This window comes from Podarcis muralis, chromosome 2, assembly GCF_964188315.1.
Source record: "Podarcis muralis chromosome 2, rPodMur119.hap1.1, whole genome shotgun sequence".
Taxonomy (NCBI): domain Eukaryota; kingdom Metazoa; phylum Chordata; class Lepidosauria; order Squamata; family Lacertidae; genus Podarcis; species Podarcis muralis.
The window spans coordinates 51415936-51432277 of NC_135656.1; the positions used below are offsets into that span (position 1 = coordinate 51415936).

Genomic DNA, 16342 nt, shown 5'->3' on the forward strand with positions numbered 1-16342 from the left:
GTTCGCCAGAAGCGGCTTGGTCATGCTGGCCACATGACCCGGAAGCTGTACGCTGGCTCCCTCAGCCAATAAAGCGAGATGAGCGCCACAACCCCAGAGTCATCCGCGAGTGGACATCATCAGTATACCCACTTTCCTCCTCTGCCAATTAATAGCTGATCCAGATAGTAAAGAATGCTAATAATCTGTTTTGGGGTTCACATTTCCCCCCCTGCTCTAATAGCTTGGGTGTGTATGTTTCTCTCGACTGCAATAGCCATTTGTACAGCACAAGAGGGTAGATCCTACATGTGGTGATTACTGGAGTTTGGCAAATGACTTTGTATTGGGGCTTGGATTCTTCTACGGCACCATTAGGGACCCTGCAATAAGTCATATGGAGCACAGGGCTAGTACAAAGGAGGAGGTGTCTGCTTTCTGGACTTCACATACTTACCATTGCAATTTTTCAGCATATTATGAAAAGGGAGTGGGGGAAGGATCTATAAAAGAATTAATATTTTCTTCAATAGAAATGTCATAATTTATTTGGTTTGTATAAAAAGGCACAATCATAACAAAACCCATGTTCTTCTTTTGATAAGAAGAAATATATTATTTCACATCATAAATAAATCAGCAAAACATGTAACTGTTGGCAACCCAAAAACACAAACACTCCTTTGTGCTTTCAATGTCAGTGCTTCGGAATACAGTTCTTAAGATCTATTTACAGGAGTACAGTACCCAAAAAATACTGAGGTATTTTGTTTGTTTCTTTTAAAAAGAAAATGAAACTTCAGACTTGAAAGGCAGAACGCACACAAAGCAATTACACTGTAAAAAATAAATAAATATCTGGACATCCTTGTACAAGGGGACAGTTCGACTGCAGCCTAGCACACCCAGGAATGAGAACACTTTCAGATTTGCTACTGAAACAGACTGACAAACAGAAAAAACTGTAAAAGAGGAATTATTTCAGGAGTAGAAAGCAAATGTCCTGCATGCTTTTTCTCCTTTGTAGGCAGCATCCAAACATTGGTCAAAAATGCATCTCAGCAAGATCTAGCAGAAAGAACCTGGCTTTCTGGAGTCAAGAGATGCTGCTCTGAGCTGGTGGATCTTGTATTGCTCTGTAACTGCAATGAGAGGAGTCTGGTGCAAGCTAACAGACCTGCCCTCAAAGTTATTGCACTTTTCAGGTAACAGCAAAGGGCATCAAGTCTTTGTGTACAGGGCCCACCTGCACCTGCTTTTCAGCAGCTCGGAGAGGTTGTGATGGGGCTCTGAAGGTAGCTTAGTGCGCTGGAAGCAGAGTGGACAGGGATGGAGACGGGGAAGTTAAAGACCGTTGTAGTGGATGTTCCTCTGTCCAGTGCAGACATTGCCGGGCTCCCAGCCTCTGCCGAGCAATTTGGAGCAAGGACCTGGGACTCAAATTGCAGCAGTTGCCCCATGAAGCTGAAGTTGGGGGAGATGATGCTTCTCCTCTGCTTCACAAACTCAAAAGCTTCATCCAGTTTGACTCGGTTGGTCCTCATAAGGTAAGCAAGGCAGATGGTGGCTGAGCGGGAGATGCCAGCCTGACAGTGAACAAATACTCGCCCGCCATCGTTTTTAACAGAGTCTGAAGGAGCAAGCAAAACATCAACATTAGCAAGAGTTTTCCTGCAAAGCTTCAAAGCTGCTTTTCATTCTCTGTGCTTGAGGGGCCATCTTGCCTAACCAGCTACAGCAATATGCTATACAGCTGGGAATGGAGCTGGATGCACAAATGAAGGTGTGCAAATAAACCAAATATGGATGTTCTGTTTCAACTTGATTATAATCACCTACTCCAATTGTGGCCACTAAATCTTGCTAGAAAATTCTATCAGCATGAGACTGGTTCAGATTACCAGCTGATCCCTCCAACACCCATGCTAGTGGATCCAATGACTCTTTATAAAGTCTAGTATGCTTTTTGGGATTTCACAATGCTATCTTCTAAAAGAAGCCCAAGCACCATCGTAGCTACATATTTATTTCAGCTGGTGCTATTTTGATCCCCAAGGAAATACCCTGCATCTCAAATTTAAATGATGCTGGAAGTGTCTGCTAAGGTGCTGGCACCCAAGGGATACTATAAACTCAATATGTAGGGAGTGGGGGGGGGGGGGAGAGAGGGAGAGAGGGAGGACTCATTTACCTATGAAGTCAATTGCTTCGTTAAACCAGCAGCTGATGTCAGCTTTGTGGTTGTCCTCCACAGGGATGCTTTTGTACTGATAGTGTCCCTCAAAATGGTTTGGGCAATTGGCAGAAACGTTGATCAAGGCTGTGATCCCCAAAGCATCCAGCATATCTTTCCTGGAAGCATGATAGGCGCTGCCTAGATACAGGAAAGGTAGGATCTCCACTGGACCACCCTAAAATAAAGGAGAGAAAGAAACACAGTCTGTTAATCCCACGGCAAAAAGAGGCTCCCTCTGCACTTTGATATGGTTGTTGCGTTATAATGAAACATTCGTTTTGCCTTGAATGCCTTGTGTTTCCAAAAGGAATATTTTTACACACACATTTGTGTCTTTCCATTCCAGGCTTTTTTTTAAAAAAAAGTCCAACTGGTAATTCAAATAAAATAAAATAATTTTAAAAGCAAGTATAATTTTGATTCATGGATGCTTCCCAACTGACCTGATCATAGAGAGGAGTCCCACAGGAGCTGCAGTTTGAATCGGCGCTGCCAGGCACATTGTTTGCGCTGAGCGGCAGAGTCAGGCCCTTGGGAGCAGATGGTTTGGTGCACAACTCAGGGCAGGCAGACGAGAAGGCGTCATATCCTCCTAGAAGAAAATAAAGAAGAAAACAGGTTAATATTGTCCGAGGAACAAACTCTAAGCAGCTGAGGGTGGGTAGGAAGGGGTTGGTAAAACTCCATTGACAGTCCAGTGGCCACTCCTATAAGCCCCTCTGTTAAAACAATGCAACTGCCCTAGGCTATTTGTCAATATCCGTTATTATTACTACGTATTGCTCTTAATTCCGTTTACCCGGTGGGCCTTTGGCTTACGGACTTTTGAACCCCAGGGGAGGTGGATTGGCAGGGCAGAGGGCGCCTTGGGGAAGGCGACCTCCCTCTCTCTCTCTCTCTGCCGCCTTTGAACTCACCCCTGAGGAAGCAGACGCGGGTGTCCCTGGCTTCCCGGCAGAGGGTGTTGAGGGCCAGCAGGAGGGTGCTGTCCCTCTTGGGCGCCTCCAGGTCGGCGCTGCGCTCGTCGAGGAGCACGACGGCGTGGTAGAGCCCCTTCTGCAGCCGGGCGCGCGCCTCCTCGTTGGGCAGGATGTGCTCGAGGCCCATGGCCCCCTTGGCTCTCCGCCGGACGATGGTACTCAGGCGGACGTTGCAGGAGCCGCCGATGTGCGAGGAGTTGAAGGAGAAGAAGGAGCGGCAGTCCAGCACCAGGCACTGCAGGCAGCGGTCCTGGAGGAGCTCGCGGAGCGTCTCGCAGTCCAGGGCGCACACTTGCATGTTGACCATCGCTCGGGGCAGGGCAGGCAGCGCGGTGGGCGAAAGGGCGCTGGGCAGCCGCTTTTGTCTCCGTTCCCCGGGCGCCTCTTTGTTTAGTCCCGCCGAGCTCGTGTCGAACCGCGGCAGCGCTTCTGGCCAAACAAAAGCTGCCTCTCTTGTTCCTTGTTCGCGGGGGTCCGTAACTCCCACCCCGGTTCCAAAAAGTAAAAACGCCTGGATCGTCGAACGTGGAGATGGCAAAGACGACAGAGCCGCTAGCTTGGGCTTTGCTCTTTCTCTTGTGTTGGCAGCCTCCGTTGCGGGGCAGCTGCTGCTCGTTGCTTGTCTGTTGCAGTTTCCTTGCTGGACGAGCGGCGCAGCCTCGCCTTATATAGCGCCAGCCGCGGTTTGCTGCTTCGGCTTTTTTTGTGAATGGGCCCCGGTCACATGACCCGCGGTGCCTGGGAAGACGTCACTTCGGCGGGGAGCCAGACAGACACTCCCATCCCGCGAGCGCTCGCGTCATCGAGCAGCCCGAACGGCAAAGTCACTTTGAATGTCCGCATGCCCAGAGCCCTCCCCGCTCCTGCAGGAAGCCGACTGATGCAACGCCGCGCGCGCTGCCGCCTCGCTCCTCCCGGGCTCCTGCCAGCCGGAGCCTGGTCTTCAGCAGCGGTGAGGAAAGGGCACACGATGTGCTAGAAGAAAAGGAAACGGCTTACAAACCCAGAAGCGCGCTCAGTACACATTCCAGATTCATTCATATTCTTCGCTGCTATCTAGACTTGGAATATGGGGGAAGTGTGGGGTGTCGATAGACCTCTCTGGGCCCCGCCATTGCCCTCTGCTGGCAGGAATTAAACCTCTCTTAGTTGCCAGAGAGGGCACAGCCGCTAGCAGAGCTGCTCTGTTATGGCCAGCCGAGGTTCCCCCGTCGCTTCCAGACGAGCAATCGCCCTCGTTTGAGCGGAGGTTATACGACGCCACCGTCAAGTCGTTGCTGTTTTCTTGCCATTTAAAACTGGCTTCGTGGTGCCATTTAGATATCACAGTGCCCTTGCGTGAGCAGCACGCATCCATCCTACAATAAACATCCCTCTGGAACAATAAAAAAAGCAGCACAAGCTTTGGGATTTGTTAGAGAGCTGTTTACTAGTGCTCTTTACGGCAATGTACCTGTATTTGTGTGTGTGGGGGGGGGGTATAAAGGTGCACCCTTGTTGGGAACAGGGTGAAAGTCAAAAGTGTGGCAGTCTGGCAGTGTCCTTCATGAGGGAAAGGGAAGACTGGAAGCTTGGTGTTTGATCTATTATGGAAAACGACAGGAGACTGCATTCTCTGATTATGAAAGATCTGATGCAGACATGTCAACGTTTTACCTACATCAACACAATCAAGCACTTCCATTAGGTACCATAAGCATTTCACCCCTTTTAAATCAACTGCAAAGATGCATATTTTAAAATCACATTTAGCTGAGTTTGGTCTAGCAGTTGCTTTGGGGAGGGTGTTTCTGTCTGTGAAGCAAAACAGCACAGATGGCTAAGTGACACCATTTGGAATGCTTATGTTTTGAAGACAACATAAACACTATTTTGCTTGGTGCTTGAGCTGATAAAAGGATTGTTTTCTGTTTCAACAGGGCTGACCCATCTTTGGGAGAACACAAACACACGTATTACATAATGTGTACACGTAACAAGTAATTTAGTGCTTTTGAAAAATGCCAAAGGGAGCAATCTGGAAAAAGGAAGTGCAGGATCACACCCAGCATCCCAATCTGCATATCTAGGAGTTGAGGAGTTCATTCATTACACCCTTCTGGGGTTTGTTCTTAACAACTTCTGCAGATAGAGTATGAAGCCAAAACAATGCTTCTCAAAGTCGCTGTCTAATTTTGTGATTGTTCTCAGGGGTTCCGATCCAGAGAAAGCCATGCTGATGAGCCATTGCAATATATGGGTCAAGTCAATTGTGACTAACTGGTGACCCATTAATTTAAATGAAACCTAGGCCCAACTAACTATGCAATCCTATATATGTCTAGTCAAAAGTCAGTCCCATTGAGTTCAATGAGGCTTCCTCCCAGGCACAGGATTGCAGTCTAAATTTGTCTGGAATGGGGACACAATGTTTCCTTGGTTCTTCCTCATGGAGTCACACCCCTTCTGAAAAGGCTGCACGCTTATAACGAGATTGCTTATATAATACAGTAGAAATCTTGATGAAAGCTCTGCATTTTTTAAAGCACTATGTAACATGTTGGATACGAACACTGAAACAAAGCGCTGAAATATAGTTAGACTGGAATAGCTGTGCTCCTATTCCCAATTCTACTATTGCGTGCACACAACAAACAAACAAACAAACAAACAAACAAACAAACAAACACAGGCACACAGTCCTTCAGCAACCACTGAGTTATGCTGCCTACTGGCTAGTTACCATGCTCTTTATCAGGCTTATTCTGCAAGCCATTGGCCTTAACAAATTTCAGGTAAAATGTCTATATAAAAATTTCCAGCACACAAATGACAATGAAGTAAAAAATGTATTAATCCAATCCAATAAAACCTCAAATTGAAGAGATGTGTTATTTCCTTTTTGGGAGTCATCTAGGCTATACTATATGCACCAAACCTTTCTATTTCTTTTGCTCCAAGATTCCACGCATTACGGCACAGCGTGCAGCTTCATAAATCACAAAAAGATGAAAATCTAATAGAAAACAGATGGTTTCTTGTAAAAGTGGAGAAAACATGAATTCCAAGCAAGATGGATAGGTCACCACTTAAACAAATTAGGATGAAAGTTCAATAAGCAAATCACCTAAAAGCACCCTCAGTTCAATGAGCTCTAGAGTTTGATCCTACCCATGTTTACTTGGAAGTATACTCTGCTGTGTTCAGTGGGGCTTACTTCCTTAGGAGGATTACAACCATTTCATCCATACCCAATGTAATAATTTAGGAGAAATCTTGGATTGCCCCAATGTACCACTCTCTGTGTGGACCTGAATATTTTCAAAAGCTCTCTAATGAGAAGGAGCTTCATGCATCTGGTTTGTTTTTTTTAAATGACCATTTGCGTCAAAACTGGTATAAAAATAACAGAACTTTATAAGCTTTTTGGTGGCTTTTGACAAGAACAGATTTTTGATATTTTACAGAAGAACAATTATAATTTTGAGCTATATCTGCACCAACACTGACTGTGGTTAACAGTTTACCTTATATGTATATACCCACCAGATTCTTCATACAATTTAGACTCAGTTCAGGGCTTTCAAATGAGGAACCATATCTAGTGAGGAATGCTTATTCACTAATTAGTGTTTCCCAGAATGTAATGGGAAGTAACAATAGCCCTGCTTTTTTCACAAACCCACAAGCCTTGAATGCTAAGTAACTGGCAATGGAGTGGTTCAAATCCCCCTTTGTGCCCTTTCAACAGAGCACCTTGTCCTAACCAATTGGACTATGTCTTCACTCAAGAATTTCTGAAGATTCTGTTTATATTGCATCACAAGCAAATTTCTCACGGCTCTCTCAGTCTTGCTCTCTTTTTGCATTTCCTCTGCTTCCTCACTTTTTGTTTTCTTTCTCAATATAATTATCAACTTTTACAACTTTTAGTTTGTTTTCTTTCTTTTAATCTCTAGAGGTATTGCTTTCTGTTCCAATGTCTTTCAGCCAAATTTGTGAGAATGCTCAAAAAATTGCTTTGGATTCTTGTGTCATTGCCACACTTTTCTAGAATGTTCCAGAACTTTTATCAACTTCTGAATGCTCCTTCAGACAGAGGAATCTTTCTCCACGCACCTATGCTGTCCACAAAAAATAGACTGCTCTCTCTTGACTGAAAACATTTTCATCACACCATTACTGATATAAGCAGGCAGCAATATGTCTGCTTTCCAATCTCTATACACTTCCAGAATCTTCTATGCAGTTGATAATTTTCCGTTTTAGTTTTCCTTTTGACTTTTGGGCTTTTATCCACACTTTGGTCACAAATATGTGTGTTGAGAATGTGAGGGCTAAAAATACACTTTCTGATTTCAACAGTGCAGATAGTTTTATGAGTTTATTTGTAAGACTTCAGATGGTTTGGAATAGATCAAGCAAACTTACTCCTCTGGTAAAAGCATGCTAATTGGCAGGCTGCTAGAACGGATTGTGTAATTGTCTTCATTCAGCAGTTTCAGTGCCAAAACTCTAGACTCAATGCCAATCCAGATTTTGTTTTCTCAGAAATAAACATGGGCAGGCTAACACTTTTTCATTTCTGTTTATATATTAATTATTGTTGTTCTTATAACAACACCAGGAATCATGGGATTCGGGACAAAGACTGAAAAAATACCTGCAGGATTATCCTAATTGATCAGTAACCCTGTCACTTTTACTTGCATAGATATTTTGTGTTTTTAAATTTGGTGTTAGGAACCTTTTTCCAGTCTGAGGGCCACATTCGCTTCTGGACAATCTTCCAGAGGCCGCATGGTAGTGGTAGGTGGGTCTAGAGGCAAACACAGGTGGGAAAATGAATGTAAATTTTACTTTTGCACAGTAGGCTATTTTCAACACACACACACACACACACACACACACACACACACACACACACACCTCTTGTGTCTTCCATCCAGACAAGCAAGAGGCATTACCAAAGTTTAAGGACATATTCTAGCCAGGCAAAAATACTCAAGGAAGATGTGAAGCCAGGCCAGTGAGGGGTGTGGTTTGAGGAGAAGGGGTGTGGCCTATGAAGAGTCCCAGGGGCCAGATAGAGAAGTTTGGAGGCCTGCGTTTGGACCTAAGGTTCCCCACCCCTGATTTAAACCAATCTAATGATACTGGGAGTTTGACCAACACTTTAGGGAAGACATTTCTGAGAATTCAATCATTTTCAGAGGGCAATTCATGCTCATTAACCATGATCCTTGCAAAACTGCTCATTATGAACTCAAGCGGGTGACACACTCTGACTTTCCCACGTATCACAAATGGCTTTTTAATCAAGAAGGCTGTTGGAAGCATGGGCTTCTGCAGTTCCTCCATATTAATTCTGCCTACACAGAGCTCTTTGAGAAAACTATTCACAATCCCAAGGATTATTAACCTTCAGCTAATGAAGGATTTACTCCAAAACCAATTTGAAACAGTGGGCATAAATCCTGAGGTTGCTACACATAGCTGATTGTCTTCACTGTGGAAAACCTCCCACTTGCCATCTCTCAAAGGAGGCCAGTTTATATAACCCTTAGGAACATTGCCAGCTTATTTTCGATTCAGAGCGACAGCCCAGACCATGGCCAGGGCAAAGCAGATCCCCGAGTGATCTGTCATAAGCACAAACTGAAACCCACCCTTCAGCCCACCTAAATGGCCTACATAAACAAGGGCTGAGGTAGCAAAACTGGTCTTGGACCTTACCACGTCAGATTGCAGTGGGAAATGTTGGAGCATTCTGTTATGGGGGGCAGCCCTTCCCAACGAAAATACCAGCATGTGAGAGGGTCAAGGTCAGGAGATGCAACTTCTCCATGGTATCTGTTGTTTTTTAATGTATATCTGATGTAGTGTTTGGTTTGGAGGAACACTGAAGTATGTGATATCCCCACCTGCGTTCTGAAGTGCCTCTGTCCAGGAAAGAGCAGAAAGACAACATCCTTCTGTTGTGACCAGAGAAATGAGAGCTTAAACAGAGCTTGGGCCAAAGGGTAGTTATCATCCCTGAAAACATGGTGTCTTTCTCCAGTTGTCCTTCACAGGGATGGGCAAATCTGTTAATTTTGGTTTCACTCAGCTTCTCATTTTTCCAGTGTTAATGTTTATGGGTTGCTTTGAATAGATCTAAAGTATAATAAAACAATTATATGCAGTTTTGCCTAATATATACATTTTGGAGAAGCAATTTCCCCTAAAATAATGCATTTTTGATGAGTTATGGATGCTGGGGAAGTTTTCACACATGCTACTATAAGCGGTGGGGTTACTGTAGCACCACTCCTTGTTTCTGTGTTATTGAACACATGAGCTAATAACACAAAAAATTGGGAGTTCATGCTTCTTTAGAAATTACTGGCTCTACTAAACTAATACGGTAAAAAGAGAGTTTTTGTTCTAATCTCTCACACCATCATGGGTTTAGGGAGAAGTATGTGAGGAAGGTTGAGCCAGTCTCATAATATTTATTCACTTTGGGAGTTACCCATATGTTGGCTCATGTTGCCAACAGGTTGCTCAGATCTGATTTTTCAGTGTGTGCAACCCATGAGCATCCACACATTCTGTTTTTAGTCTTAGTTTCTTCGTTGGTATTCTGTGGTTTCCCATCCACACCAGTGGACAGTCCTTGACACAATCTTTCCATGCTGTGGGCAGGATTCAGCTAAGTTGTTGAATACATGAAATATTCACTTGTGTAATGGAATGCTTTCCCCCTTCGTCATGTACCCCCACCCTCTAAACTGGCTCTGCAGGGTTGGGGGGGACACCAAGAATTGGTTTGAGGGCACGCAGGGGGTGCAGGGAGAGGAGAAGGGGAGAAGTCCTGTTGTGCAAATGGCTCTCGTTCCTGACTTACATTGCATACCCCATTTAGCTAAACGTTGAATTTCACCCAGTTTTCTGGCCCCTGCTCTCCCCCCCCCCACTACCTTTTCCTGTTCTAGAGATGTGCATAGGTATTTCTTGACCTATACACACCTTTTAAACAAATTCAGAAATGGACAAGAACAATTGTTGCCAGCCCTTCATTATCATGGTTCTAAATGGGTAAAAAAGGAGGGTTGTGCTTTTTGGGGGTGGGGAGGGAAACAGCAGTTGTCTCCAAGGGTGTTTGTTTTTTTTTACGTGCAAGACTGATACGTCTCCATTCCAAAATTATGATAATTAGGTATTGTGCAAAACCCCTGTATTAATTAAATAAAAATAAAAATCTCTGACATATGCTGAGCTATTGAGAGAAGAGCTCATCCAAACTGGTATTTCTAACGTGCCTTTAGCATGTGGCAATCAGGGGAAATAGACACACTCATATCTTTAGGACCACTCCTGGAAAGAAAACGGCCAGGTTGTGCTCAGGTGAGGAGCAGACAGAAGAGGGAGTACATGACAAACTGATAACCATGCTCAGGATGAACTCTCCATCCCCCAAAAGTGCTAATAAGCATGTACACATTGCAAAATAGAGGCATTTTGATGACAATGATATCATGTAGATAGTGTGGAAAAACTTGCATAGTGTGAAAAACTTGCAATGCCACAATAAACCTCTGTCTGGAAGTACCCTTTACATATTGATTCATTTTGTAAAGATCTTTTAAAAAAAAAAAAAGCTGAAAGAAGGCAAGGTATGAAAAAGCTGTGGGTTGCAAGGTTAAAGTCACATTTAAATAACTCCAGTGAACTTAAACTTGGGTTTGACTTCCTTCCTGGCTTTACAAAAGCCAGGAAATCCAAAGTTAACTTGTTGTAATTCAAAGAATCGGTCTTTTTTTTATAACACACACACACGTGTAGTGGAATAAAGTGGGAGGCACAGTAGTGGCTACTTTTTTAGAGCATAAGTACAGGCATATATAAAAATTAAGAATCACTGTGTGTGTGTGTGTTTTTTCATTTTGAATCTTGCTTCCCCCACCTTTGTTACACATTTGACAGGCATATTGGCCAGTAAATAATATGATAATTCAGTGTGTGTGTGTGTGTGTGTGTGTGTGTGTGTGTGTTTTCCAGTTAGTGGAACCCGGTGTAAACATACAAAAAACCTGTTTCCCCCTGAACCTGATATAGGAGGAAATATTGTAAAGTCTAAACATAACACAAAGAGTGTGTGTATTTCCTCAATGTGTTCACAGCTCAAATTATGTTCATATGTACACGCACTCTTACAGTCTTTGGAGTTTCATATTGACAGAAAGCCATGGCTTCATGATTCTTGTCGCAGTGTATTTTTAACAAGTTCATGGTGACATGAGAACCACATGAGGGTAATTCCTCATCAGGAGGGAGACTCATTTCCCAACCACCTCATAATGATTTCATAGCTGCATTTACTGTGCCTCTCTTACATGTCTGGCCTTTTTTTAAATGTGCAGATTGGAAGTGGAGGAGGAAAGGTTCTACTATTTTTTTGAATAATTATTTCAAGAGGAGGAAGAGGTTTCAAAGGCTATCGTGTCATTTATAGGCGTGTATAATCATTAACTGATAAAGAACAGTGGCCAACAACAATAGTTATTTGCTTAGCAAACCAGTGACGTTTACCGATAACCTCTGGCCTGACTTCTCCTTACTTATGTGGACTTTACACCTTCCCTAGGTGAATGTTTATCTGAAGTAACCGCTTGTAACCTCTGTCCCCATGCATCCTAAGTCTGTAATGGAAAGGAAAGCATAGAAAGCTGGAAGAAAATTTAGGTTAATTTATGGGGGGGGGGGGATAGCAGTTTTTAAAAAACATATAACAGTGGTACCTCAGGTTACGGGACGTGGGTGGCACTATGGGTTAAACCACGAAGCCTAGGACTTGCCGATCAGAAGGTTGGCGGTTCAAATCCCCGCGACGGGGTGAGATCCCGTTGCTCGGTCCCTGCTCCTGCCAACCTAGCAGTTCGAAAGCACGTCAAAGTGCAAGTGGATAAATAGGTACCACTCCAGCGTGAAGGTAAATGGTGTTTCCGTGTGCTGCTCTGGTTCGGCAGAAGCGGCTTAGTCATGCTGGCCACATGATCCAGAAGCTGTCTGCGGACAAACGCCGGCTACCTCGGCCTATAGAGCGAGATGAGTGCGCAACCCCAGAGTCGGTCACAACTGGACCTAATGGTCAGGGGTCCCTTTACCTTTTTACCTCAGGTTACAGACGCTTCAGGTTACAAACGCTTCAGGTTACAGACTCCGCTAACCCAGAAATAGTACCTCGGGTTAAGAACTTTGCTTCAGGGTGAGAACAGAAATCATGCAGCGGCAGAGGGAGGCCCCATTAGCTAAAGTGGTACCTCAGGTTAAGAACAGTTTCAGGTTAAGAACAGACCTCCAGAACGAATTAAGTTCTTAACCCGAGGTACCACTGTACATGCCCAGAATCTATTTTTGTTCAGAGCCTTGACATTAAACATTAGTTACAGGGGCTTGCATCAAATATTGCAACGTGGCCTGATGTCCTAATAGGACGGTGCCAGTCAGGCATTCCCTCCTCCAGAAGAACACCACATACAAGCACTCCTTTTCCCCAGTGGTGTAATGAGTATGCTCAGTCCTTATTAGGTTGGTTTGTGGGGGGGGGGGTCCCCTTCAATTTGCTTGTTTTGGAATATTTCTGCAATCCTTGGGGAGGCCACAAGTACCTGAGAGCATACAGGGTGAGGTATTGAGAGAAAGGGCGACGATGAACCAACAAACAAATGCATATTGTACTGTATATTGCAGACCCCTTTGGATCATTTATAGCCCAGCTAAGATTCCCTTAAATTCCTTTCCAAAAATCAGAGTTGCCAACTTGTGACTATCCAAATTCAGGGGGGGGGGGGGGAACTATTTTGGAATGAATACTGGACAAATATTTTGGAATGCATAGCCAATAAATAGACATTGTCTAAGGATAGCTGAGTACAGTGTGATGTGGAAAACAACTGAGTATCAGTGCTATGAAAGCCACTTTTGTTTTAGGCAATTTATAGCCCCCCTTTTAGTGGTGCAGGGCAGGGGAATAGTGTTAAATGACAGGAATATTTTCAGGATCAAGCACTCCTCTCTCTCTCTCTCTCTCTCTCTCTCTCTCTCTATATATATATATATATATATATATATTGCTGTTTTGTCAGGGCTATTGCCCTCCTTAGCAGGTTAATTCCATTACTTTGGAATTGATATCAGGGTCAGCTGCTGGGTTCCTGTGCTATCCTAGCAGCAAAATCAAAAGCATAGTACAAGCGGGGGGGGGGGGGAGCAACAACTCTCTGGCAGCATAGCAACAATTGTGGCCAATCCTATAACTCAGTGGCCACCAATCAGTCATAATGTTGCTTCAGACAATGTCCTATGTCAGCCATGAATTGAACGCAGCAGTCAACAGCACAGGCTGCCATCATGATGTCACCTAATTCATTCGACACCCCCCCCCCCCAGTCCCAACTCCCAATACAATGCACAAGGAGTCCGCCATGAAAAGCCTACAGCATAACCTCATAATAGCTAACGTTAAGTGTTCTGGAGGAACCGTAAGATTCAGGGCTTCAGGTTTGCAGATCTGGAGCAGCCCAAATACCAAAGGAACCACCTATTTCCAAGGGAAGTAGCCAGGGATCACAGACACGGAAAGAACAGTGACCACTCCAATCACAGATGTCAGCTAGCAGCATAGTCCTGTAGCTCAGAGGAAGCCCGTTTACATAACCCACAATTGACAGGTTGCCTGGAGAAAGATTTGGGCCCCATACACTGAAGGGTCAAGGATCTTCCCCATGTGCTTTAGATTGAGCACCAAATGTCTCTGTATGGGGAACAAGTGTTTTGACAGGGAGGGGGAAGAGAGCCACTTGGACATTGAATAGAAGTTACAGTACAACAACAAACTCAGTTTTGTAGTAGCTCAGTGGCAGGGATGTCCCATCCATGAGGTGGACTGAAACAGCCAGGATTGCATAGCCGGAAGTCACAGCTGCAGCCATGCAACCCTGGTAAACAAGGTAGTGGTGGGAGGCAGCAGTGGGGCCATGGAGGTGGCACCTTCCCATTTCACCTCAGGCAGTGAAACGGGATGAGCCACATGTTCTCAGAGGAAAACACAGCAGGAACACAGACACAAGAGGAAACGTAAGAAAAACTGATGATGGGGCCGTCATCGTTTGCCAGGAGACTAGCTGATGGCAAACCTCTCTTCTTGCCTCTATAAGAGGCTGTGTACACTCTTCACCTTTAAAGCACATTCTTTCCCTCAAAGAATTTTGGGCACTATAGTTTACCCCTCAGAGTTACCAGTCCCCAGCAGCCCTTAACAGACCACAGTGGCCAGAATTCCTTGAGAGGGGGTGGGAATGTGCTTCTAGTGTGATTTAAAGGTGGAGTGTGAACACAGCCAGAGATAGCAGATGTGGTGGTCTCCAGAGGTTTCGGACTCCAACATTTACAATTCAGTCCCAAAGTATAGCTGCAACTCAGCAGCCTTTGCCGGCAAAAGGTTCCAAGTTCAATCCCATCCTTGGGCTTCTGGGGGAAAGCATTGACAGAGGAAGTTTACTGCAATAGCCAATCACAGTGAATGTTGGCAGGACCAATGTCCTCAAGTAGCCACCTACTTCCCCTGGCCTGTGCGATGGTTTTCATTTTCCCCAGTCCCAGATTAGATAGATGAGATTCCTGGGATCCTGCCGTATTCTGAAAACAATAGGGTTAAAAAACAAACAGGTTGAAAAAGGAGCCCTACTAGGTAGCCTTCATTAGAGCAGAAGCAGAGTTGAAACCATCAAAATGACTTTATTGAACAACATCATTTGTGGAATACGGACAGCATCACAGGGTCTTCGGCCCAGGTAGCCAAGTATGATATTCTTGTGCTTGAGAAAGCAACATAGTGGCACTGATCCACGCAGCTTACAGCTGAACATGTTACTTTACTGTATCTTTGGAAAGGCAGAGGGGCCACATTGGAACAAAAAGGTGGTTGTCTCACAACAGAATAGATGACTTCACACAGCTCACTGACTGCTGCTATTATAAGGCTTGCTTGTGATCTGTACTGGGGGTGGGGAACATCCTTCCTTCTGTGCATAGTGAGTGACTCTGGGGAGACTAGAGAAACATGAGGGTGGTAATAATGAGTCATAAACAGGAGCTGTAAGCAGTGGATCGTTCCAATGAGAAGGTGCTCTTCAGGGGCAGGGAATGGGCTTTTCAGAAACGGTGCCACCATATAGGTGCTCTTGTTCCATGCTGGATGCCTTACCCTAGATCCCCACTATCTCATTTCCTTCTTTCTTTATGTAGGTTGATTTAGGCTACATCCTAGGATCCTTGGGTGGGGCATAATAAAATAAATAAAGCAACAAAGTCTTAGTTTAAACACATATTCCAGGGGGAAGTACAATAAAACCACATATCAACAACAACAGATAACTGCAATGTGAGTGCCACAAGACCTGAACAGTCAGGTTTTTACTTGGTGTCTGGATTCTTGTAGTGTAGGTGCCAATGAAATGTTTTGGGGAGGGGGACATTCCAGAGCCAGGGTGCCACCACAGAAAAGGCCCATCCACATGCTTCTGCTTAGATCTCAGTTCCTGGGCAGAAACACGCAGAGAGAGATGCTCCCTCAAGTATTTAAATCCCAAGTCATTCAGGGCTTTATATGTTATTTGTACAATCTTGTATTCAGAATTGAAATGCACCGGCTGCCATTTCCAAGTGAACATAGATTTTTGGGCTCTCCCTGTCAAGCTCCTCCCATTTTTGTGCCTTATCCGTGCAGTGCCATCATGAAGTCTTTAGAATCTACTCATTTTCACCATCTTGCCTAAAATCTGGGGTATTTCCTTGTGCCAAAAGATCTGCTTTTATATGGTTACGGTTTTTTTTTAGGCATTTGCTCACAAAGCTTTAATAATAATAATAATAATAATAATAATAATAATAATAATAATACTGCACAGCCCTTAAGCTATTATACAAGCCTGTTGTGTCTCCATTCAAAGACAGGTGTCAGATTCTGTGGTGAGATTTCACTGTGCATCAAAAACTGTCAATAGACCTGGTGTTTACAGTTTACTTTTCCTCAGGCCAGAATCTTTCATTATTGCTCCATTATTTACTGAAGCCTGCACGTATGCATTGTCTCTAGCCAAATACCATAATGCATTCCTGCGTA

General features: G+C 44.3%; 1 protein-coding gene across 1 annotated transcript; it reads right to left on the bottom strand.

Moving 5' to 3' along the window:
* Positions 1–499: 499 nt before the first annotated feature.
* Positions 500–3639, bottom strand: DUSP1 (dual specificity phosphatase 1). Its single transcript, XM_028717716.2, has 4 exons — positions 3133–3639; positions 2659–2807; positions 2171–2390; positions 500–1609 (listed from the first exon to the last, which is right to left on the bottom strand). The coding sequence occupies exons 1-4, from the start codon at positions 3500–3502 to the stop codon at positions 1239–1241; spliced, it is 1110 nt and encodes a 369-aa protein (XP_028573549.1). The 5' UTR covers positions 3503–3639; the 3' UTR covers positions 500–1238.
* Between the last annotated feature and the right edge of the window lie 12703 nt (positions 3640–16342).

What these genes read in the sequence shown, in the direction of transcription:
- DUSP1 (XM_028717716.2), bottom strand. Translation starts at nt 3,502, where the DNA reads ATGGTCAACATGCAAGTGTGCGCCCTGGACTGCGAGACGCTCCGCGAG. An exon ending in CCGCGTCTGCTTCCTCAGGG is followed by an intron (nt 2,808 to 3,132) that starts GTGAGTTCAAAG and finishes ATTTTCTTCTAG; the next exon opens with GAGGATATGACGCCTTCTCG. An exon ending in GGACTCCTCTCTATGATCAG is followed by an intron (nt 2,391 to 2,658) that starts GTCAGTTGGGAA and finishes CCTTTATTTTAG; the next exon opens with GGTGGTCCAGTGGAGATCCT.